The sequence below is a fragment of the Betta splendens genome, chromosome 22 (assembly GCF_900634795.4).
Source record: "Betta splendens chromosome 22, fBetSpl5.4, whole genome shotgun sequence".
NCBI lineage: Eukaryota > Metazoa > Chordata > Actinopteri > Anabantiformes > Osphronemidae > Betta > Betta splendens.
This window is the reverse complement of record NC_040900.2, coordinates 6676879-6698022: the sequence shown is the minus strand read 5'-3', so window position 1 is coordinate 6698022 and position 21144 is coordinate 6676879. Positions and strand designations below refer to the sequence as shown.

Here is a 21144-nt window from a genome sequence, read left to right as displayed (position 1 = left end):
AACCAAAGATCTGATCTTAAACAAGCGGATCCAACTGTCGTTGTGCAACACGAGCCGCGTCTTTTCATAACGTCCCAAAGTTTGTATAACTTAGACCGACGATAACAAGGGTGTGACTGACACCTGGTGGAGGACTGAGGGCAAACACCAGTTTATGCAACCGGGCCGCTCTTATAAAACGGAACGTCACAACATGCGCACACAACAGCCAGAAGTTGACATAAAAGCAACCAAGTGAAACTGTGATACGTGTCATTTAACAGTGGATTCTATTCATTCATGTCAGTCAGACACCTATAAGAAAAGACAACATCAGAACGATTTGAACGAGTGCCTTTTTATTTTTATGGCAGCACAAAATTGTGAATATGTGAAGGTAAGTAAAAGTAATTGAACCCTTTAAGTGAACAACTCCCAACTCTACATATTTCCTTAAGTCTAACGGACCGACTGATTGATATGTTTCAGGTCTGTCCATCACACCACGCGTTGCTCAGTGCGTTCTGTGAAGGCTGGTCGGGGGTGATCGCTTGATCTGTAGAGCTCCTCCTGATCGTTCTGCTGCTCATCGATGTCCAGGTTCTCAAAGAAGCTGTCCGAGCAGTTTAGCATCTGCTCCACAGCCCCCAACAGCAGGATGTCAATGTCCTGGTCCAGGTCCAGCTCGTCGCTGTAGTTCTTCACGGGAATGACGTTGGACAAGGGGAGGCCCAGACTGTCACTCAGCCGCCGTGCCTGGAAGGAAGCAGAGGTGTCAAAGGAACATGTTTTAAAGTCTGCTCCCAGCTAACGCTGCATGTGGATCTGAGGAGTTTACCATTTGCTGGATGTAAACACTGCGGTAGATGTTCTTCAAGTCTTTTGCCACCAGTGGACAGGCCTCGTCCACTTTAGTCATCAGAAGTATCTGGCGAATTCCTACAAGGGTTCAAATTGTGAGACATCAGACCAGAACTAAACAAGAACATCACATGGAGGAGAAGCGAAGGCACTAACCAAGCAGGTTGGTCCTTTTTCGAATGGCAGCGAAATTGTCCAGCATTTTTTGGCCCAGGACAGAAACCTTGCAGGTGTCGACTACGTAAACTACACAACTGATCAGGTCGTTCAGAGTCACGTGTTTCCTGTAGCTCAGAGAGTTCTCCTGAAGAGGAGCAGCAGGGCTGAACTGAAAGGATAAAACAACAGTCTGCACTTAGATTGACTCAGCTTCACAGAGAGAAGGGAGCACGGAGGTGGTTGGTTTGGAGACCTGGTAGCGATCCTTGACGTGGCCCTTGCAGACGCTGATGATGTCATCAACATCTATACCAAGGTCTGCGCTTTCATCCAGCCCCATGGTGTCACACAGGATCAGAGGAATAGCACCACCTCCTTTACCTGCTTTGATGGAGTAGCTGCGAAACTGCAAGCGATGGGACAAGCATTGGAGAAATAGCACCAACAACAACTCACTGAGTACAAGCATTGTACGCTGTAGGACACAAAGTGTATCCAGTACCTGAGTAGTTACACTCTTCCCATCCTCAATCCCAGCGTTGGCCTGATATGTCATGTTGCCTCGAAAAATCGAGTTGAGGGAGTTGAAGAAGCTGGATTTGCCAGAGCCAATTTGGCCGACCAGCAGCACCCGGGCTTGATGGACTGTTTTGATTTCGGTCCTGTAGCTCTGGATGAATTTTCTTAAGGCCTGCTTTCGCCTGGAAGAAACATCAGAACACGTTTTACAAAAGACCTTTAAGAACAAGACAAGCTGGGACAGATTTCTACCTACTCAGCAGTCCACTGGATGGTCCTCCAGGGTTTATCCAGCAGGTCGCCCAGATCTGCAGGGAAACATTATTAAATGTGTTATTTCTACTTCACAGGACACTACGGGTTTAAAAGGTCTTTTATGTCTGATTAATAACAGACTCACACACCTTCAACTCGAAACACTTCAGTGTCAGTCAGCGCCATGTCTCCTCCATGCATAGCTGCACTGTTAATGTTAAACCATTGTCCTGGGTTGGAATGGACTCGAGGTTGATTGCCATACAGGAACGAGAGGGCACCAAAATGTGGACCAAAGTTTCCATCAGTGAAGGCAGGCTGTCCAGGGATACCGGTCACCTTTATTGGCTTGTCTTTTTTTGGACTGATGCTGTAGAGGAAAGCCTCCTTATCATAGATATCTTGTCCGCACTGAACGTAGCTCTTGGAGGTGTATGCTCCAAAAACAAATCCACTAGAGTTGTAGGCGACAACAACCGTGGGTCCCTGTTTGCTGCAGCGTGCGAGGTAACCATCAACAAGGCCGTGGACGCTGGTTTTGTAGAGGAGGTGAAGTCTGACACGACCAAAGAGAGACAGCAGCTTTCTCTGCTGCTCTTCGGAGAGACTGGATTTGACCATAATGGAATCTGCAAAATAATAGTAGTAACACACATTGTTACGTATTACCCAAAAATATTATGTCATGTTTTGCAGGTTATACATTTCCATGAAATACAAGAAAGAAAGAAAAAAAAGAAACAAAGTTTGAGTCCTACTTTGTTAGTAAAATCATGATTTTGTTTATTGTTTGATTTTATCTTTAATCACATCCAGCATCTAACATTTCATTCTCAGCCACTAACAGCATGAAATTATTTAATTATAACATAATAAATACCCCAGCTTGTTTTCAGAAAGTCAATATATGTCATGTTTTTCTAAAATGTAAATATTTTTTTAATTTAGCAAGTTTCTGCGTGTGAGTGCGTAACAAATTGCGTAATGCTGCTTTTTCAATTTTATTTATTTGTAATGCGCCAAATCACAACAAAGTTATCTCAAGGCACTTTACAAAGTAAGGTTTAAGACCTTACACAACTACACCCAACAGATCCCACAAACAGCAAGCCTTTAATTTCACAGCAACAGTGGAGAGGAAAAACTTCCTCTCTAACGAGGAAGAAACCTCCAGCAGAACCAGGCTGGATGTGGGCGGCCATCTGCCTCGACCGGTTGGGGTGAGAGGAGAGAGAGAGAGAGAAAAGCACAGCAACAACAACAAGCAACAACAGCGCACAGACAGGATGGTTGGACCAGAAACTAGACACAGGCAGGATGGTTGGACCCGCAGTTGCCCATCAAAGACACAAAGCTCTGAGTCCAATGATACCTGTAGGTGAGGACAGAGTGGAGGAGAGAGAGAGAGTTGGGGAGAAGCACAACTACTGGAAAGAAAGAGACAAGGTTAGTTGAACATAGAACAATGATGGGAGGTTACTGAACAGAAGAGGTAGAAGGAAACAGAGGTGCTCAGTGTATAAATTAAGTCCCCCAGCAGTCTATGTCTATTGCAGCTTAACTAAGAGCTGGTTTCTGTGACTAACAATCATTGCCAGTGACCTGAACCATCTCTAACTATAAGCTTTATCAAAAAGGAAGGTTCCTCACAGTAGAATCTGAAGCTAATGTTATGCCATCCAGCTTGGCTATCTGACTCTTCCTCTGATTATTAGGCCCAACGATAAGAATTTCAGTTTTATCTCAGTTTAGTTGTAGGAAGTTTTGGGACATCCAATATTTTATGTCTTTTGAACAACTTTGAATTTTGACTAGTTGGTCTGTTTCATTTGGTTCCAAAGACATATATAGAGTATTATCTGCATAACAATGAAAATTAATAGAATGCTTCCTAATAATCTCATCGAGAGGAGACATGTATAGGCTGAACAGAATTGGACCAAGCACAGAACCCTGTGGTACTCCATAGCTAATCCTTGTGCATGTGAAGAATTTGTCATTAACATGAACAAACTGGAATCTGTTCAACAAATAGGATTTAAACCATCCCAGTGCTGTTCCTTTAATTCTGATTCTATGTACTAGTCCCTGTAATAGAATGTTATGATCAATTGTATCAAATGCAGCACTAAGATCTAACAGGACAAGGACAGAAGCTGTCTGAAGCTAATAGAAAATCATTAGTGACTCTAACCAGAGCTGTTTCTGTGCTATGATGTTTTCTAAATCCTGACTGAAAATGTCTGTACAGGTTATTCCCACTCAGGTGGTCAGATAATTGTTTAGCCACGATTTTTTGGGCCTATAGTTGGCTATTTCTCCAGGGTCCAGAGTTTTTTCAATAAAGCTTTGACCACAGTCACCTTAAAAGCCTGTGGTACATGGGCTAAATGTAAAAAATGGTTGATTTGATTGAATTGGACAGGCTGATTAAAGGTAGAACTTCTTTGATTAATCTGGTTGGGATTGGAACTAAAAGACAAGTGGACGACTTGGAAGAGTTGATTATTGAAGTTAACTCCATATGAGTTATGGGGAAGAAGCTGTCTAGGTAAGACAGAAGACTTAGTGAATTTAAAGTTGATGGATCTAGACAGTGATTTCTGTCATTTGGAGGAAGTTGCTGCTGAATGTCTTCTCTAATGGTGATCATTTTATTAGTAAAATAGTTCATAAAATCATTGCTACTCAGATTTAAGGGGATTGTAGGCTCAACACAACTATGACTCTTAGTCCGCCTGGCTACAGTGCCGAAAACCTGGGGTTGTTTTTGTTTTCCTCAATTAGGGATTAATAATAAGTTTTTCTAGCAGCACAAAGTTCATTTATTTTGTTGGAACTGCCTTTCTAGTTGTCGGGTCCTGTGCTTTAGGCTGCAGATCTCTGAGTTATACCATGAAGCTAACCTCCTCTGATTCACTGCCTTCTTCTTCAGAGGAGCCACTGTGTCTAACATTTTACGTAGAGAAGCTGCAGCACCATCTACAAGACAATCAACCAATTCATAAGGATTAAGGTGACTGTTCTCCTCTGTGTGGCTACAAGACATTGAGGCAAAAGATGATGGAATCATCTGCAACATCTGCAACAGCATCGTCTGATAAAATTTCTTTCCAGCTCCTGGAACTATTAAGAACTATTAAGTTATCAATTTCAAACCCATATGTCAGGACAAGATCGAGGGCATGGTTAAAACAATGAGTGGGTTCATTTACCTGCTGAGTAAAACCAATAGTGTCTATTTAGAAGTTAAAAGCAGTGCTGAGACAGTTATTGTCAACATATACATGAATGTTAAAGTCTCCCACTACAATGACTTTATCTGTGCCAAGAACAAAGTCAGATAGGAATTCATAGAATTCAGTTAAGATCTCTGAATATGGAGCAGGAGGACGATAAACAATACAAAACACAACTGGCTTCTGAGTTTTACAGTCTGGATGAGAAAGGCTCAGAGTGAGGCTCTCAAATGAGTTATACCTATGTTTAGGATTAGGAGTAATTTATAAATCTGAGTTATAAACTGCTGCTACTCCTCCATCTCTATCTGTACTTCTAGGAACATGATAGTTGATGTGACTCATTGGAGTCGACTCATTTAAAGTAACATATTCATCCTGCTGCAGCCAGGTTTCAGTGAGACAGAACAGATCTATGTGATGGTCACTTATCAAGTCATTTATTAACAAGGATTTAGATGGGAGAGATCTGATATTTAATAAACCACACTTTATTAACTTACTGTTACTTTGTTGATTTAAGAGGAACTGTTTTGATGTTCATTAAATTCTGGTAAGTCACTCCTCTTTGATTTGTGTGTGACTTGTATAGTGTAGGTGGTCGGGGAGCAGACACAGTCTCTATGCCATAACTAAGACTAAGAGTGGGTCGCGGCTGTAGAGAACATGCAGAGAGGCGTGTAAGACTGCGACTCTGCGTCCTGGGCTCCACTCTGAGTTGTCACGGAGTGGGGGGACTAAGCAACATGGCCATGTTACTAGAGAGCAGAGAGGCTCCGTTCAACGTGGGATGGACGCCGTCTCTTCTAATCAGCCCAGGTTTTCCCCAAAAAGTACTCCAATTAGCCACAAAGCCCACACCGTTTGCAGGACACCACCTAGACAACCAGCGGTGGAGCGATGACAGCCGGCTATACATGTCATCGCTGGGGTCCAGAGAAAACTACAGAGTCCGACATTGTTTTGGCGAACGAACACACTGACTCAATGTTAGTTTTAGTGACTTCCGATTGGCGTAACCGGGCGTCATTAGCTCCTGCGTGTATTACGATCTTAGCGTACTTACTTTTATCCTTAGACAGGAGCTTAAGATAAGACTCAATGTCGCCCGCTCTGGCCCCAGGCAAACACTTAACTATGACCGCTGGATTCTCCCGTTTCGGACTATAGAGTCACCAATGATCAGAGTGGGTTTCTCAGTGGGAGTGTCGCTGAGTGGGGAAAATCTGTTTGAAACGTGAAGCGGTTGGTGGTGAACCGTGGGCGCCTGCCTAAAGCTACGTTTCTTACGAGCCGTTACCCAGTCGTTGCCCAGCTGCCTGGGACCTGGGACTGGTAGCAGCTAAGCTAGGAGGCACCGCCCCGGCTAAAGGGGCCTGGCTAGCTGGCCTGTTTTCTAAGGTGCGAAGCCGAGACTCTAAGTCTAACAACCTCGCCTCCAAACCTGCAACTAGCGTACACCTATTACATATACCATTAGCATCACTAAAGGAGGCAGAGGATAGGCTAAAAAGGCAAAACCGAGCACCGAACAGAGCGAGAGGGAGAGGAAAAGGGGGAAGCCATAGCAGAAAAGTAAGCTAGCTACTTCGCTAGCAGGAAAACACTACATAACAGTGAAGATTAGTAGGACGTTTAATGAAAAAAAAGGATGCTTGAATGTTACAAGCTTGTTTTGCAACTCTTAGCAGTCACTACCAGATATGAGACGATAACATTTAGAAAAGCGCCAAGAGTAACGCCGTACACACGTAGCGGCAGCAAACCTAACCGGAAGTGACGCGATACGCCTACCGTCAGTCACCTTCTCAGGTCGGAGTGAACGCAATAACGAAAGTATAAAAAGCAGCGATCGGCTTTATCATCAGTCGTAAAGATGATAAGGATTCAACTAACCCGATGTTACAGATTATTTCTGTGCGACCATGGACGTTATAAAACTCACGTGCGGAATGAAGTGTTGAACGCGAGGTCGTCAAGGTTCAGTGATTGTTTCCCTGATTCCCTATTTCCCTGCACGAGGTCCAGGTAGAAGTGAAACTAAACCACAGTCTGCTGAACAGGTTTACTGCCGATGTGGCAATCGGCCTTTCAGTCCGCTAAGGGCACTGTTTTGGATCTTCCTTTGTAGGTGTTACGCAGGAGGTACTTCTAGTGTCATTGTCTTACCATTATGAAGGCGAATTTTGCATGGTACCGAGCCGAGTCATCCCTTTGGGTTTGGCCTACAGAGCCGTTAGTTTAGTTGCCTGTAGTGGACAGTGCATTTAGTTTAGTCATGTTTAGTTTTGTACGTCACCTCCTTTATTTGCAGTGATTTTAGTCAAGTTTTTGTTCAAGGCTGTTTAATGTAGAATACTTTAGTAATGAATTATTCCAAAACGATGCAGTAAGGTTGATATTCGCTAAGGTAGTAGTCTGTGAAGTACTGTGAAGAAACAGTGTTATACAAAGTTAAGGAACTCATTTTATTAAAAGGCAAGTTTTAGAATAGAGGCCATTTGTATTTTCATATACTTCCTCAGGTAATATTTCCAAACATACACAGTAAATTCCATCATTTCTAAAATTTGCGCACTTCAACTATAGTGACGGCTGATTTGACTACAGAATTTGACACTTTGATGGTGATGCAAGATACTCCAAGATACTAAGTATCTAAGTATGGGCCCCCTTAGAGATAAGGTGAGGAGCTCTGTCACCTGGGAGGAGCTCGGAGTAGAGTCGCTGGCTCCACATCAAGAGGAGCCAGTTGAGGTGGCTCAGGCATCTGGTTCGGATGCCTCCTGGACGCCTCTCTGGGGAGGTGTTCCGGGCATGTCCCACCGGTAGGAGGCCCCGAGGAAGACCCAGGACACGCTGGAGAGACTACGTCTCTCGGCTGGCCTGGGAACGTCTTGGGGTCCCACCGGAAGAGCTGGAGGAAGTGTCCAGAGAGAGGGAAGTCTGGAAATCCCTGCTCAGACTGCTGCCCCCGCGACCCAGCCCCGGATAAGCGGATGAAAATGGATGGATGGATGGATGGATGGATGGATGGATGGATGGATGGATGGATGGATGGATGGATGGATGGATGGTGATGCACATTCTTTATATTATTATTATACATTGTTGACATCGGTCACTCCAACTCTCTGCATCTCTGTCTGCGCCTCCCGACACTGTCTTGCTCCGTTTTCATGAATATATGTATGTAATCTAGTTAATAACTATAATCAAACTTGTAAATAATTCGTTTTTTGCCACAAGAGGGAACAAAGACTGAGTCAGTAACTGATATAGGGCAATAACTTATTATAGGGCATTGGTTGACCTGTGCAAATTTGGCCATTAAAGCTGATTCTGATTTCATGAATTAGGTAACGCACAGTGCATATTTGATACATGTGGGACAGATACACATAGTTACGGTTCACTTGGCTACTGTGTGGATCCAGCAACCCATCACTTCTAGTAGGTCACTAGTTACTAATTGTTAGGCTTGGAAAACCTAGACTGATGTAAAACTGAAACTGAAACTGCACAAAATTTAAAGCAAAGTGCATTTTGGTAAAGGAACAAGTTCATTAGTGCATTTATTTCAATGAAATGCCGATGGTTAGACAGTCCTGCTTCTGTGCCGTCACCAGCAGCTCCTCCAGAGCCAGACCCACCGACTGCATCCTGATGGGAAAACACAGAGACATGAGCCCTTTGTATCCTGCAGTGAACCCAGACAGAGGCCACGTCAAACCTAAGGCACTGCCTCCAGTACAATAAACAGAGAGCAGGTAGGTTTCATGAATCCACCGGGCACATCGGTTTCACACATAATGATGATACTTCATGCAGGTATTTAGACTTTAACTCCGTCTATGTGTAAATTGCATGTCGCCATAGGAGCCTGGCTGCAGGGTGTGCAACATGCAAGCCATAAAATGTGAATACAATTTGCATCATCATGAAATTAATAACAATCGATTCATGCAATAACAGAAAAAGTTCTGGGTGAGTTCTAGTGCTAAGACACCTAAACTGTAGTAAATAGTGTCTTAACAGTATCACCTTAAACACTTTTCTTTCACTATTTTACTTAGTAGTACTGAAACTAAATCTACCTGCCAGAACTGCGTCTACCTAATTTCAGGTAAAACCAATCACGTGATTTACGCACAAAGAACTCAAAGACGTAAAACCAGCGTTAAATCCGACACCACTGCAGGAAAAGCGAAACGTCGTACCTGTTTTCGCTGGATCCAAAGCTTTCCTCTGGACTCATAGTAATCCTGGTATTCCCAATTCCCTTGCGGGTCCGATCACAGTGTTTGCAGCGTTTGTTGTTGGTGACGTCACGTCAGTGAGACGAGGGCGGCACCGAAACCACCCCACGTTTCACCATTGGCTCAGAAGAAACCCTATGGAGTCAAATTTGGGTCAGATTAGATTTTTCCCCGCGTAAACCGATCTGTGCATGCGTAACCAGATTTGTACTTGTAGACTTAGTGGGGCTATACCATGATTACACTTTGGGGTGTATTCTGGGGGTATTTTTTGTGCCATGTGACGTGTCTAGTGCGTGCAAATGGCAGTTTTAGGGAAATGCAACAATGCAAGATCAAAGATCTGATCTAAAACAAGCGGATCTCCAACTGACGTTGTGCGACACAAGTCACGTCTTTTCATAACGTCCAAAGTTTCCATAACTGACCGACGATAACAAAGGTGTGACTGACACCTGGTGGAGGACTGAGGGCAAACACCAGTTTATGCAACCGTGCCGCTCTTATAAAACGGAACGTAACAACATGCGCACACAACAGCCAGAAGTTGACACAAAAGCAACCAAGTGAAACCGTGAAACGTATCATTTAATAGTGGATTCTATTCATTCATGTTAGTCAGACACCTATAAGAAAAGACAACATCAGAATGATTTGAACGAGTGCATTTTTGGCAGCACAAAATTGTGAATCAGTGAAGGTAAGTAAATGTAATTGAACCCTTTAAGTGAACAAGGTTACTGACAAACATACATCTATATCAAAATAATACTTTTTCCCAACTCTACATATTTGCTTAAATCTAACGGACCGACTGATTGATATGTTTCAGGTCTGTCCATCACACCACGCGTTGCTCAGTGCGTTCTGTGAAGGCTGGTCGGGGGTGATCGCTTGATCTGTAGAGCTCCTCCTGATCGTTCTGCTGCTCGTCGACGTCCAGGTTCTCAAAGAAGCTGTCGGAGTAGTTCAGCATCTGCTCCACAGCCCCCAACAGCAGGATGTCGGTGTCCTGGTCCAGTTCCAGCTCGCCGCTGTAGTTCTTCACGGGAATGACGTTGGACAAGGGGAGGCCCAGACTGTCACTCAGCCGCCGTGCCTGGAAGGAAGCAGGAGAAGTGTCAAAGGAACATGTTTTAAAGTCTGCTCCCAGCTAACGCTGCATGTGGATCTGAGGAGTTTACCATTTGCTGGATGTAAACACTGCGGTAGATGTTCTTCAAGTCTTTTGCCACCAGTGGACAGGCCTCGTCCACTTTGGTCATCAGGAGTATCTGGGGAATTCCTACAAGGGTTCAAATTGGGAGACATCAGACCAGAACTAAACAAGAACGTCACAGGGAGGAGAAGCGAAGGCACTAACCAAGCAGGTTGGTCCTTTTCCTAATGGCAGCGAACTTCTCCAGCATTTTTTGGCTCAGGAGAGAAACCTTGGAGGTGTCGACTACGTAAACCACACAGCTGATCAGGTCGTTCAGAGTCACGTGCTTCCTGTAGCCCAGAGAGTTCTCCTGAAGAGGAGCAGCAGGGCTGAACTGAAAGGATAAAACAACAGTCTGCACTTAGATTGACTCAGCTTCACAGAGAGAAGGGAGCAGGGAGGTGGTTGGTTTGGAGACCTGGTAGCGATCCTTGACGTGGCCCTTGCAGACGTTGATGATGTCATCAACATCTATACCAAGGTCTGCGCTTTCCTCCAGCCCCATGGTGTCACACAGGATCAGAGGAATAGCACCACCTCCTTTACCTGCTTTGATGGAGTAGCTGCGAAACTGCAAGCGATGAGACAAGCATTGGAGAAATAGCACCAACAACAACTCACAGGCCGTGTACTGGATACTGGATATCCAGTACCTGAGTAGTTAGACTCTTCCCAGCCGTCCCAGAGATGGCCTGACACGTCATGTTGCCTCGGAACGCCGAGTTGATGGAGTTGAAGAAGCTGGACTTGCCGGCGCCAACTTGGCCGACCAGCAGCACCCGGGCTTGATGGACTGTTTTGATTTCGGGCCTGTAGCTCTGGATGAATTTCCTTAAGGCCTGCTTTCGACTGAAAGAAAAATCAGAACACGTTTTACAAAACACCTTTAAGAACGAGACAAGCTGGGACAGATTTCTACCTACTCAGCAGTCCACTGGATGGTCCTCCAGGGTTTATCCAGCAGGTCGCCCAGATCTGCAGGGAAAAATTATTAAATGTGTTTTTTGTCCTTCTCAGGACACTACAGGTTTAAAAGGTCTTTTATGTCTGATTAATAACAGACTCACACACCTTCAACTCGAAACACTTCAAACTCAGTCAGCACCAGGTTTCCTCCATGCATAGCCGCATTGTCAAAGTTGAAGTACGTTCCCGGGTTGGACAGGACTTGAGGTTTGTCTCCATGCAGGAACACCAGGGCACCAAAATGTGGGCCAAAGTTTCCATCAGTGAAGGCAGGCTGTCCAGCGATCCCTCTCACCCTCAGCGGCTGGTCCTGCCCTGCAGTGAGGCTGTAGAGGAAAGCCTCCTCATCATGGGTGGCCTGTCCGGACTGGACGTAGCTCTTAGACGTGTACGCTCCGTACACAAAGCCATCAGCGTTGTAGGCGACGACCACCGTGGGGCCCTGTCTGTTGCAGCGTGCGAGGAAAGCAGCAGCGGTGAAGCCGTGGACGCTGGCCTTGTAGAGGAGGTGAAGCCTGACATGGCCAAAGAGAGACAGCAGCTTCTTCTGCTGCTCCTCAGAGAGGCTGGATCTGACCATGATGGAGCTTTGGACGCTCTCCAAACGCTGGATGCTGCAAAATGATGGCAGTTGCACACACTATGTATTACACACAAGATTATGTCGTGTTTCGCAGGTAATACACAAACATTTTCATGAGAAATAAGCTTGGAGTCCCTGAAAGTAGTTTGTTAGTAAAAGTATGATTTTGTTTTGCCTGCTTGAGATTTAAAAAAAAATTCAGTCAGAGGTCTGTTTGTTTAAGCGAGTTTCTGGGTGCTTTTAGTCTAGTTTGTAGTTTAGTTTCATCGTTGACGCATGAGTGGAAACTAAGACTTAGTTTTGTTCCGATACGTTTGTAGCGGTTCTAGTTTTCAGCTGTTCTATAAAGACTGCGGCCACGTCTACAATCTGGAAAACAACACGCGGCGTAACAGACGGCGAAATGCAGCTTCTCAGCTCAGCTTGGAGGGAGCGTACCGTAATAACGAAAGTAAAAAGAGGCAGCGGTGGTCTTAATCGTCAGTCACTGATAAGAAGTAAAATGATAATAATAATGATACAGATTAACACCGTGACCGTAGACGTAATCAAACTCACGTGCGGAATAAAGTGTTGAGCGCGAGGTCGTCGAGGTTCAGTGGCGGTTTCCTTGTTTCCCTGTTCCTCTGCACGACGTCCCGGTGGAAGTGAAACTAAACCACAGTCCAGTGGAGAGAACTCTGTGTGTGTGTGTGGGGGGGGGGGGGGGGGGGGGAATCACAACTGAAAGTGAAAGAGGACGTATAATTGCACTAAATGAGTCAGACCCGTCTATTTTCACACCAGCATCGATTATAAGCATTTAAGGAACAGACACGTTGATGGTGATGCACATTCTTTATTCATACATTGTTGACATCGGTCAGTCCGACTCTCTGCGTCTCTCTGTCTCCGCCTCGCTCCGTTTTCATGAATATCATGAATGAAATGACGCACAGTGCATAATTGATACATGCGGGACAGATACACATAGTTACGGTTCACTTGGCTACTGTGTGGATCCAGCAACCCATCACTTCCAGTGTTTCACTAGTTACTAATCGTTAGGTTGGACAGCAGAGACGGATGTTAAACTGAAACTGAACTGCACAAAATTTAAAGCAAAGTGCATTTTGTTAAAGGAACAAGTTCATTAGTGCATTTATATCAATAAAATGTGTCTTTCTGTTTTTGGAGGCAGCATTCAGATGAAGAGGAAATTGCTAAGCGGTGTCATTTCTTTTGTACTTCATGCTTTGGTATTAAAGAAACTGTATTTAACATTCACGTGGTGCATCCACTGTCCAAAGACAACGTCAACAGAAGCGCGGTGATGGGCTACATTTAAATAACCTGATATAGGACGATTGATTCAATGTTAAATTCAATTAGTCGCTCCAGTGCTGGAGCTGATGTCTTTGCGCTTTGACTCACTAACAGCGTTTGATTGCTCAGCATCGAAGCCACGGCGGCACAGAACTTCAAACACGGCACAGCTCACCTCATGTCTGCTCACAGTGCTCACGACAACACAGCTCACGTTGGAGTTTTTTAGTCAGCGAAAGGAATGCGAGGCAAATAAACGTTAATGTTTAGTCACGTCTGGAGGTGTTTGAGTAAATAAACCTTTGACTCCTCTGTAAAGGACCGGTGCAATATGCAGATAAACCGGCCCAGAAGCAACACATCCTGTCCTGTCACAAAACAAGTCTATTTGATCCAATCAATGGGGCTTCACTGACTCTCTCCTCAGCTCATATTCACATATACCACACACACACACATCTCCCTTCGGGCCTCAGAACTCGATCTTGCAGGCAGGGAAGGTTTCGTCCTGCATGGCGACGGTGCTGTTGGATCCCAGGACGGTGATGCCCAACTCTCTCTGCCTGTCCAGGGTCTGCTGGTACCACTCCTGCATCAACGCGGACTCGAAGGTGGGGATCACCGTGACCTGCAGACGCAGAGAAGCATTAGTCACATTTAGCCCACGGCGTTTTTTAGCTGCCCGTGTGTGTGTGTGTGTGTGTGTGTGTGTGTGTGTGTGCACCCGCTTCGGATGTTATCAGCCATTACGAATGGGCTGATCAGAACTTATCAGCGCATTCGTATGGGTCAGTAGGTGCCTGCTCTCCCTACTCGCAAACAGCTAACAGCTAGCTAAATTGCTACGTTAAGCAGCTTTAGAGGTTATTGTGGTTAGGGTTAGGGCTGGATAACGGGTGGGGGGTTCAGGTTACAGTTAGCTAACACAATACCGCTAGCTATTTGCTAAGTTATGCTCGCTAATAGATCAAAATCAAAAACTTCGATCCTCCCGTCGGAACAACAACCGCTCAACAGCGCCCCTACTGACTCTGCTGGTTAAATCATCCGAGCCGTGATCAACCTTACAGATCAATGACGACGACCTACCGCTCCTATTCACCGCTGCCAGCAGGTAGATGGGCACCTACCGGCCCATACGTATGGGCTGATAACCACTGATAATGACCATTGAATGGCGTGATAACGTCAGAAGCCGCTCGTGTGTGTGTGTGTGTGTGTGTGTGTGTACCTGCATCGCGTCAGACCAGGTCGTCTTTGCGTCCAGCAGAGAGTCCAGCGTGTGCCTCAGGAGCTCCTCCCTCTCCGGACTGTCGCCGCTGATGATGTAGCACGAGGAGTGGACGCACCTGAAGAAGTCCGTGCTGACGGTTGGAGACGACGCTCCCGAGGGGACGTAGGCCAGGTCCACGTAGACGCTGACGTCGCCGACGGAGGTAGACTTGGGGCCTGCGACAAAGGGGGAGGAGGAGGTGCTGCGTGACACTAAGACACCAAATGAGTCTGACTGAGGGAACATCTGTACCTGCGTTGGGCGAGGACTTTGCTGGTGCTGACCGGCTGGTGGAGGAAGGCGTCCTCGGGGAGGACACGTTCCCTTTTGTTTGGTTTCCTGACCTGCTTTTCCCTGTGCCTGATTTTTGGGAACTTTCAGCAACCTGGTGAACCAACATCAGGAAAACCATGTGAAGAAGCATCATAAGAAGCATCATAAATGAATCCAGATGTGGTGGTTTCACTCACCCCTGTGGGTTTCTTCACTTTTATGCTGTTGGCCTTTGCTCTCTTCCCTCGAGTATCAGGATCAGACTGTGGGACAGGAACAGGCATGGAGGCGTCTGGGTGCGGGGGCAGCGGTGGACTGTCCCTGAGAGGAGCCGGCAGAGGGTCCGGGGGCAGGTTCTGACCGGGGTGGAGGTCGCGCGGCGAGTTGGTCGGCTCGCTGCAGGACTCATCGTCGTCGGAGTCCAGGGCTCCGTCCGCCGTGGTGGACGGGCAGTCCTCCGTGCACACGGGGGCGTTGGATTCGCTCGGCGACAAGTCTCTGGGGTTATTGTTGTTGTTGCCGTGATGATGCGTAGCGAAGGCGGTGCCGGAGCTGGCGTCGGGCGCTTTGAAATGCTTGAACTCGCAGGGAGAGACCAGACAGAGGTCCACGTCGTGAGGCGACGCCTCCAGATGGAGCGAGTTAGGAGCGGGACACCTCCCCATGTCTGAGCCGTGGCCCAAAGACCTGGGAGGCTTCTTCGCTGGTAAGGGCATTCCCACATGATGGCCTCCGTTGGAGTGGGACTGGGGGGCGGCGTCCTCCCCCTCTCTCTGGCTCACATTGGCCGGGCCCTGCTCAAAGGACATGGACAGGGATTCGTCCACTTCTGTGGACTGAGGCGAGCTCACCTCTGCTGGCATTGAGTGCGTGGTGGTGGTGGTGGCCAACGAGGGAGAGGGGTCTGAAGCTCCGTCCTTAAACGTCCCCAGTGAAAGGAAGGTCAGGTGCTTCTCTCTGGGGGTGAGGTGGCTTTCTGGAGCGCCCCTGGGCTGATACAGCTGCCTCTCGCTTTGCTTGGGCGACCCGTTCGACTCTCTGGGGTCGCCGGGCTCGGCGCTGCTCATCTGGGCCTGTATCCTGCTCAGAGCGGCTCTGTTGCCCCACACGTCGTCCGGGGACAGGCAGTACGGGGTGTGGCCGGCGCTGTTGGGCCGTGAGTCGGGGGAGGCCAGCTCTACGGTCTCCTCCTCGGGGGTGACGGGGGCCTGGTTGTCCGGAGGCGATCGAGAGGAAGGGCTGAATCTCAACGCCCCGTCCAGGAGCGTGTACTCGGTCGGGGTTAAGTCCATCTCAACCACGCGTTCGGTCTTTGGCACCTTGTTCAAGGGACATGGAAAACCCACAACCTTTGCCGGTTTGCTTTCTATGGACCCGGCTCCGCCTCCAGGCCCGGCCTTGTGCTGCACTTCATCACCGCTCTCTCCCCTCATTATCGCAGTGCCACCTGCTGCTCCTGCCCCCAGCGGATCGGCGGCTTCGTTACTTGTGCCTTTGCTCCGACCTTTAAGGCTCTCTTCATTCCCCGACTCGCTGCCTCCTCGCGTCTCCTTATCCGCTCCCTGCACCCGTGCCGCCTCGTGCTCAGTTTCCTCCCGCAGCCTGAGGAAGTCGGCCGTCATGTCCTCGGGGGTGGACATTTTGGAGCCACAGGGGTCCTCGTCGGGCTGCTTCTCCAGGCTTTGATGGTGCTGCTCTGTTGCAGGTGACTTTGGGATTTCTGACCCATCATCAGCAGCAGCAGCAGCAGCAGCTTTGTTGTTATTTGGCATTTCAGCATTCATTTGTGTCTTTTTGCCATTATTTGTTGGTTTCTCCGCTGATTTTTTTGTTCTCTTCGCTCCTGGCTTGGAGTCATTCTTTGTCTCCTTTTTGAACTTGCTTTTGTTGTCGTTCTTTGGTTTTGTGGACAGACCGTCCTGTTTTACTTGCTCATTCTTCATCATACCGTTCTCCTCTTTATCGTCTCTTTTCCCATTCTTCCCAGCTCCTCTCTTTGTAATGTTTTTCTCTGATCCTGCAACTTTTTGTTTTACTTTGACCTCTTTGATTTTAGTTTTTTCTGCATTTTTACCACCAATTCCATTTAATGTCTTCCCTTTTTCTTTCATCAACACATCCTTACCCTCCTCTCGAACCCCTCTTTCTTTCCCATGCTTCAGTGTTGCTTCCTTCCCTTGTGACCTTCCACTTTCCTGACTTTCTGTCCTTTTCTCGCCACCCAGCCGCTCCAGGTCGCCGGTGGTCACGGTGGGCTTCTCAAGGAAGGCCAGGCCCCTCAGCTTCTCCAGCCCGTGCAGTAGCTTCGTCTGTGGGGTGACACCGGGGAACAGCACCCTGACCAGCTTTTCCTGGGGGCAGGCCGGGTGCCACACGAGCAAGGCACAAACCGAGGCCAAGGCCGTGAGGGGGAGAGATTGGGGTTTGGATGCTGATGAAAAGGCATCAGGCCAGTTTTGCATGAGGATCTGGTACTCCTGGCTGTTCTTGCAGGGGTTGAGGATGTATAAATCCAACTGTCCCACTCCCATCTTCTGGAAAAGGGTTATGGGCTCAATGGGTAGTCCTTGCGGTCGAAACATTGGCTGTGGCCCGATGTTTAACTTCTTCAATAACTTTAGTGTTAAGGCTGCCTGGTGAGTGCTCTTCAAGACATTATCCACACCTGACAGGGGAATAATGACAGCTTCACTACAATTTTACTGAATATACAAGCTCTTTCTTTGTTTAGTTATATTTTATTTGTAATGTATAACTCACAAGGCTGTTGTTCCACCTGCAACCTGTTGGGTGCATTAAAGAACACCACTCCAAGCTCTGGAGAGATCAGCCTCTTAGACAAGTCGTCTGCTCAGATCACATGGAAAACAACCAAATCAATGAGAAACTATGGCATGAACCAGCTCTTCCTGCCAGAACGTGATGAATTCCACCTTTGTGTCTTACCTTTGACATCAGAGCTCAGCTCCTGCTCTGCCACCTTCCTCTCCAGGAAGGCGTTGACACCGGTCAAGTTCTCCGTCCCGACGTGCGTCAGCAGCACTGCGTCGACGCGGTCCAGGTGGCGCACCAGCTTCCAGAAACAGGCCTGAGGGTCCGAGCCCCCGTCCACCAGGATCGTGAAGCCGTTAACCGCAAAGAAGGCACAGTCCCCGCGGCCGGCGGGGAACACGTAGCAGCAGGGACGCGACAGCTTGAGGAAACCGACGGTGGTGGGGGGAGGCAGGAGGTCGAAGGGGGACGGTGGGCAGAGGGTACCGGAGATGAGGGAGGTGAACTCCCCCAGAGCCTCCATGGCCGGCAGCACCTCTGGGGGATTTATGTGGACTGTGAAAGGTCGCTGGTTTCCCAAGAGAGTCTTCCTCCACTGGCCAATGTTGGGACAGCTGAGGGTGAGACTTAACGTGGAGGAAAAGGCAGAGCTCTCCTGATCTATGAACTAAAGACAGAGACGCATCCAGCAAACAGAATCCAAAATGGATTGGATTTTCAGATATGGACGCTTTGTTACCTGCTCTGTTAGTATTTGTTTCAGCTGCTGTGGTGAAAATAGACCTTTGTGAAACAGCAGGTCACCACTGTCTTCCACACTCTGACCGGCCAAGATCAGCAGCTTATGAGCTGATTCCCTGGACAGGAGAGCCAACACCTGAGCCGGAGAGACAGACGTGAGCTTAGGTTTGGAAAAGCAGCAATTTGCTGGTATCAGATTCGTTATCAGTACAATTTGACCTTGGACCACTGGATCATTAATGTGTAATTTAAAAATGCCCTCACCTCTGAATGAGCCTGTTCCTGAGATGGACTGATCAGCACCTGAGTTTCCAACACTCTGGAGCTGTGGCGCAGACACTTGTGCCCTGAGCAGGCAGAGAGGAAAAAGCAAAAGATAGGCCGACAAGGACGAACAGGCAGACAGCCAAGAGGAAGCAAACAAGATAGTCACAGCTGAGCGAGTCAGGAATCAAGCCGACATATCTGAGCAGCGAGCGAGAGGCCAGAGGCAAATAGGGCGCGACTCAAAGAAGTCAGAGAGAAAACAAAGAGGAAAAAAGTGCACGGCCGATTGACTCGCTGCACAAGAAGAGAAAGAGGAGGAGAGAAGAACAGCTGAGTGAGAGGATGAAGTGCCAGGTTTACTCAATGTGCAGCGCACATCCACTCTGAGGGGAACTGGGTGAACGTCTGAGGGCGCAGAGGCAAACACAGCCTCTACTTGTAAATAACCCTGATTTGAACAAAGTTTCTTTGTCCCTATTTTGTGCCACGTCCAGCATCATCATAGCAGAACTGTTGTGATTCAGATCCGTGCTCAGTTATTGAGACATAATGGCTTGTTTGTGAAAATGCTAATCAGTGAATTCTGTTGCCTTCAGAGGGAGCAGCTGTTTCTGTGCTAAGCTAAGCTCTCGAGACTCTTGCTCCAGCTGTTTATCTTCTTCTCAGAAAGAACCAAAATGTTTTATTTATTCACACCTCTTCCTTTGCGCCTCCATCTCCTCTAAAATGTCAACGTCCTCCATTTTATTAAACCCTGGCCTAAATGATTGTGGATCTTTTTAAAGGGTAATTATAATGTTTGCCGGTCACGGTGCAAACGACCTTTCTAGGTGCCATTTTGTTCTCTCTCCCTCCTGGGTTCATCAGCTGCAGCATGGCTGTCTGACTCCAGTGTCTGCCTGCCTGTTCACCGTTTCCCCTGGTTGTCCTTGGCCCTGCATATTAAAGGACTGTCACACATACTGTACTGTACAGGGAGACAGAGCAGTGGCACAGCCTGGCTTTGGGTGTCTATTGTTTTCCATCTAATGGGCCCACCCATGTTCAACAATCAGCAAACCGCTCCTCCAGTTTCCTTCCTTCCTCGTTGACCCCAGACACGCTGAGCTGGCGTGTTACCGTGGCTACGGGAATTTTTGGAGTCAACGAGGTTAAATATGAAGGATCTATGAATTTAAAGATTGTACTTACCGATTCCCTTGAACGACGCCGTGTGATGGGACAGGAATTCTTGCAGATGGGTGTTCAGGTTACAGGATTTCAAGTCGATGTCCCATGACCGGATACCTGGACACATAAGAGACATTTGATCGCATGCCGCAACTATTTCTCTGAGTCTTGTGTGTAGCATATTTAAGTGTGGTTGCTTCATTTCTTCTGGGCCATATGAGTAATATTTTATTTTAAACAACATTTGTAGGATGACGTAAAAACTAAATGTAGACACATAAAATAAAAAAAACTTATTTTGCATTAAAATATTGTTAATTTGGTTTTAGTTTTGAGGATGATGTATTAATTTATTAATATTTTCTATTTCTAAATAAAGCAACGCATTTTTGCTGCTGCTGTTTTAGCGTTTGGGGTTTTGACAGGACTGTGATGAAATGCTGATTGGCAGGTGATAAGCTCTGTCTCCTCACTTTATAACCTTTATCTCCTCCTGTCTTTCCGTTTTCTGCTCCGCTATCTGTCTTCAGCTCGTTTACATAAATTATGCACTCAAATGTTCCGGAACACATTTCTGTATGAAGCTTTGTCTCAGTGTCTCAGTTACGGATGTACCTGAAAACACACACGCACAGGTTGCAGACACGTCGTCTACAAGTGACTGTGCTGACTAAATATTTCCCAAATCACCTTATGCAACGACAAACGAATTACTGTAAACCAGTCGCGCCAGACTGATTTAATTATAACACATCCAGGGGGACGAGGTGATGCTGATGATGGAGCATCGCCAGTTGACGCATCCTGGATCAGTGCGGGGCGATAACGTTACAAAACACCGCAACGGCAGCATCACCGAGGAGCATTAGGCGAGCAGAACTTGCAGGAATCCGATTCTTTATAAAGGCGAAGCAAAATGTCAGGCAGTGCCTGTCAGAAGCAGGATGAAATAATCGTACCTCGTTCAATTTCCGTGCTGATGTGTCCAATCTGGCTGAGGTGAGCGGTCCGTCCGATAATGATGAGCAGGGAGTGTTTGTGGAAGCAGAAGTCCGTGTTTGCGGTCGCAGCGCGCCTCGGCTCCTCCTGGACCTCCCTCTTCAGCACCCGGCCGGACGCCATGTTGGAAACTTGCACTTGGATATGATGTCATTGAAAACGCCTGACAGCGCCTTTTAGCGCAGAGAGATGACAGCTGGGGTGCTGGATTGCCGCCATGCATTAGAGAAAGCGTAGGAAGAGGCTGAATTATTGATGACACGTGGAAAAATGAATCGGTGCATTCTTTGTTTTCACGGCTGCTCCTTGGCAGCTCTTTGTAG

General features: G+C 47.2%; 3 protein-coding genes across 5 annotated transcripts; all 3 read right to left on the bottom strand.

Moving 5' to 3' along the window:
* Positions 1-319: 319 nt before the first annotated feature.
* LOC114848998 (interferon-induced protein 44-like) lies at positions 320-7133 on the bottom strand. 3 transcript variants are annotated; one of them, XM_029139978.3, is made up of 8 exons: positions 6958-7133; positions 1923-2402; positions 1775-1826; positions 1502-1700; positions 1253-1405; positions 997-1168; positions 818-918; positions 320-735 (listed from the first exon to the last, which is right to left on the bottom strand). In XM_029139978.3, exons 2-8 carry the CDS (start codon positions 2392-2394, stop codon positions 478-480), a joined length of 1407 nt encoding a protein of 468 aa, XP_028995811.1. In that variant the 5' UTR covers positions 2395-2402; positions 6958-7133; the 3' UTR covers positions 320-477. The 3 variants fall into 3 exon arrangements, with proteins under 3 accessions (XP_028995811.1, XP_028995812.1, XP_028995813.1); XM_029139979.3 differs by lacking the exon at positions 6958-7133 and adding an exon at positions 6909-6927; XM_029139980.3 differs by lacking the exon at positions 6958-7133 and adding an exon at positions 6784-6801.
* A 2708-nt stretch (positions 7134-9841) lies between these two features.
* On the bottom strand, positions 9842-12735 carry LOC114849075 (interferon-induced protein 44-like). The gene is made up of 8 exons (XM_029140120.3): positions 12580-12735; positions 11544-12052; positions 11396-11447; positions 11126-11321; positions 10891-11043; positions 10635-10806; positions 10456-10556; positions 9842-10370 (listed from the first exon to the last, which is right to left on the bottom strand). The coding sequence occupies exons 2-8, from the start codon at positions 12016-12018 to the stop codon at positions 10113-10115; spliced, it is 1407 nt and encodes a 468-aa protein (XP_028995953.1). The 5' UTR covers positions 12019-12052; positions 12580-12735; the 3' UTR covers positions 9842-10112.
* Positions 12736-12843: 108 nt separating this feature from the next.
* Positions 12844-21091, bottom strand: LOC114848611 (microtubule-associated protein 1S-like). Its single transcript, XM_029139257.3, has 10 exons — positions 20782-21091; positions 19844-19939; positions 18650-18732; positions 18384-18521; positions 17819-18311; positions 17633-17719; positions 15070-17537; positions 14852-14984; positions 14558-14775; positions 12844-13954 (listed from the first exon to the last, which is right to left on the bottom strand). Exons 1-10 carry the CDS (start codon positions 20942-20944, stop codon positions 13799-13801), a joined length of 4035 nt encoding a protein of 1344 aa, XP_028995090.1. The 5' UTR covers positions 20945-21091; the 3' UTR covers positions 12844-13798.
* Positions 21092-21144: the final 53 nt, after the last annotated feature.

What these genes read in the sequence shown, in the direction of transcription:
- LOC114848998 (XM_029139978.3), bottom strand. Translation starts at nt 2,394, where the DNA reads ATGGTCAAATCCAGTCTCTCCGAAGAGCAGCAGAGAAAGCTGCTGTCT. An exon ending in GGAAGAGTGTAACTACTCAG is followed by an intron (nt 1,406 to 1,501) that starts GTACTGGATACA and finishes CATCGCTTGCAG; the next exon opens with TTTCGCAGCTACTCCATCAA. An exon ending in AAAAAGGACCAACCTGCTTG is followed by an intron (nt 919 to 996) that starts GTTAGTGCCTTC and finishes GAACCCTTGTAG; the next exon opens with GAATTCGCCAGATACTTCTG.
- LOC114849075 (XM_029140120.3), bottom strand. Translation starts at nt 12,018, where the DNA reads ATGGTCAGATCCAGCCTCTCTGAGGAGCAGCAGAAGAAGCTGCTGTCT. An exon ending in TGAAGTGTTTCGAGTTGAAG is followed by an intron (nt 11,448 to 11,543) that starts GTGTGTGAGTCT and finishes TTTTCCCTGCAG; the next exon opens with ATCTGGGCGACCTGCTGGAT. An exon ending in GAAAAGGACCAACCTGCTTG is followed by an intron (nt 10,557 to 10,634) that starts GTTAGTGCCTTC and finishes GAACCCTTGTAG; the next exon opens with GAATTCCCCAGATACTCCTG.
- LOC114848611 (XM_029139257.3), bottom strand. Translation starts at nt 20,944, where the DNA reads ATGGCGTCCGGCCGGGTGCTGAAGAGGGAGGTCCAGGAGGAGCCGAGG. An exon ending in GGCGTCGTTCAAGGGAATCG is followed by an intron (nt 18,733 to 19,843) that starts GTAAGTACAATC and finishes CTGCCTGCTCAG; the next exon opens with GGCACAAGTGTCTGCGCCAC. An exon ending in GCTGAGCTCTGATGTCAAAG is followed by an intron (nt 17,720 to 17,818) that starts GTAAGACACAAA and finishes TGATCTGAGCAG; the next exon opens with ACGACTTGTCTAAGAGGCTG.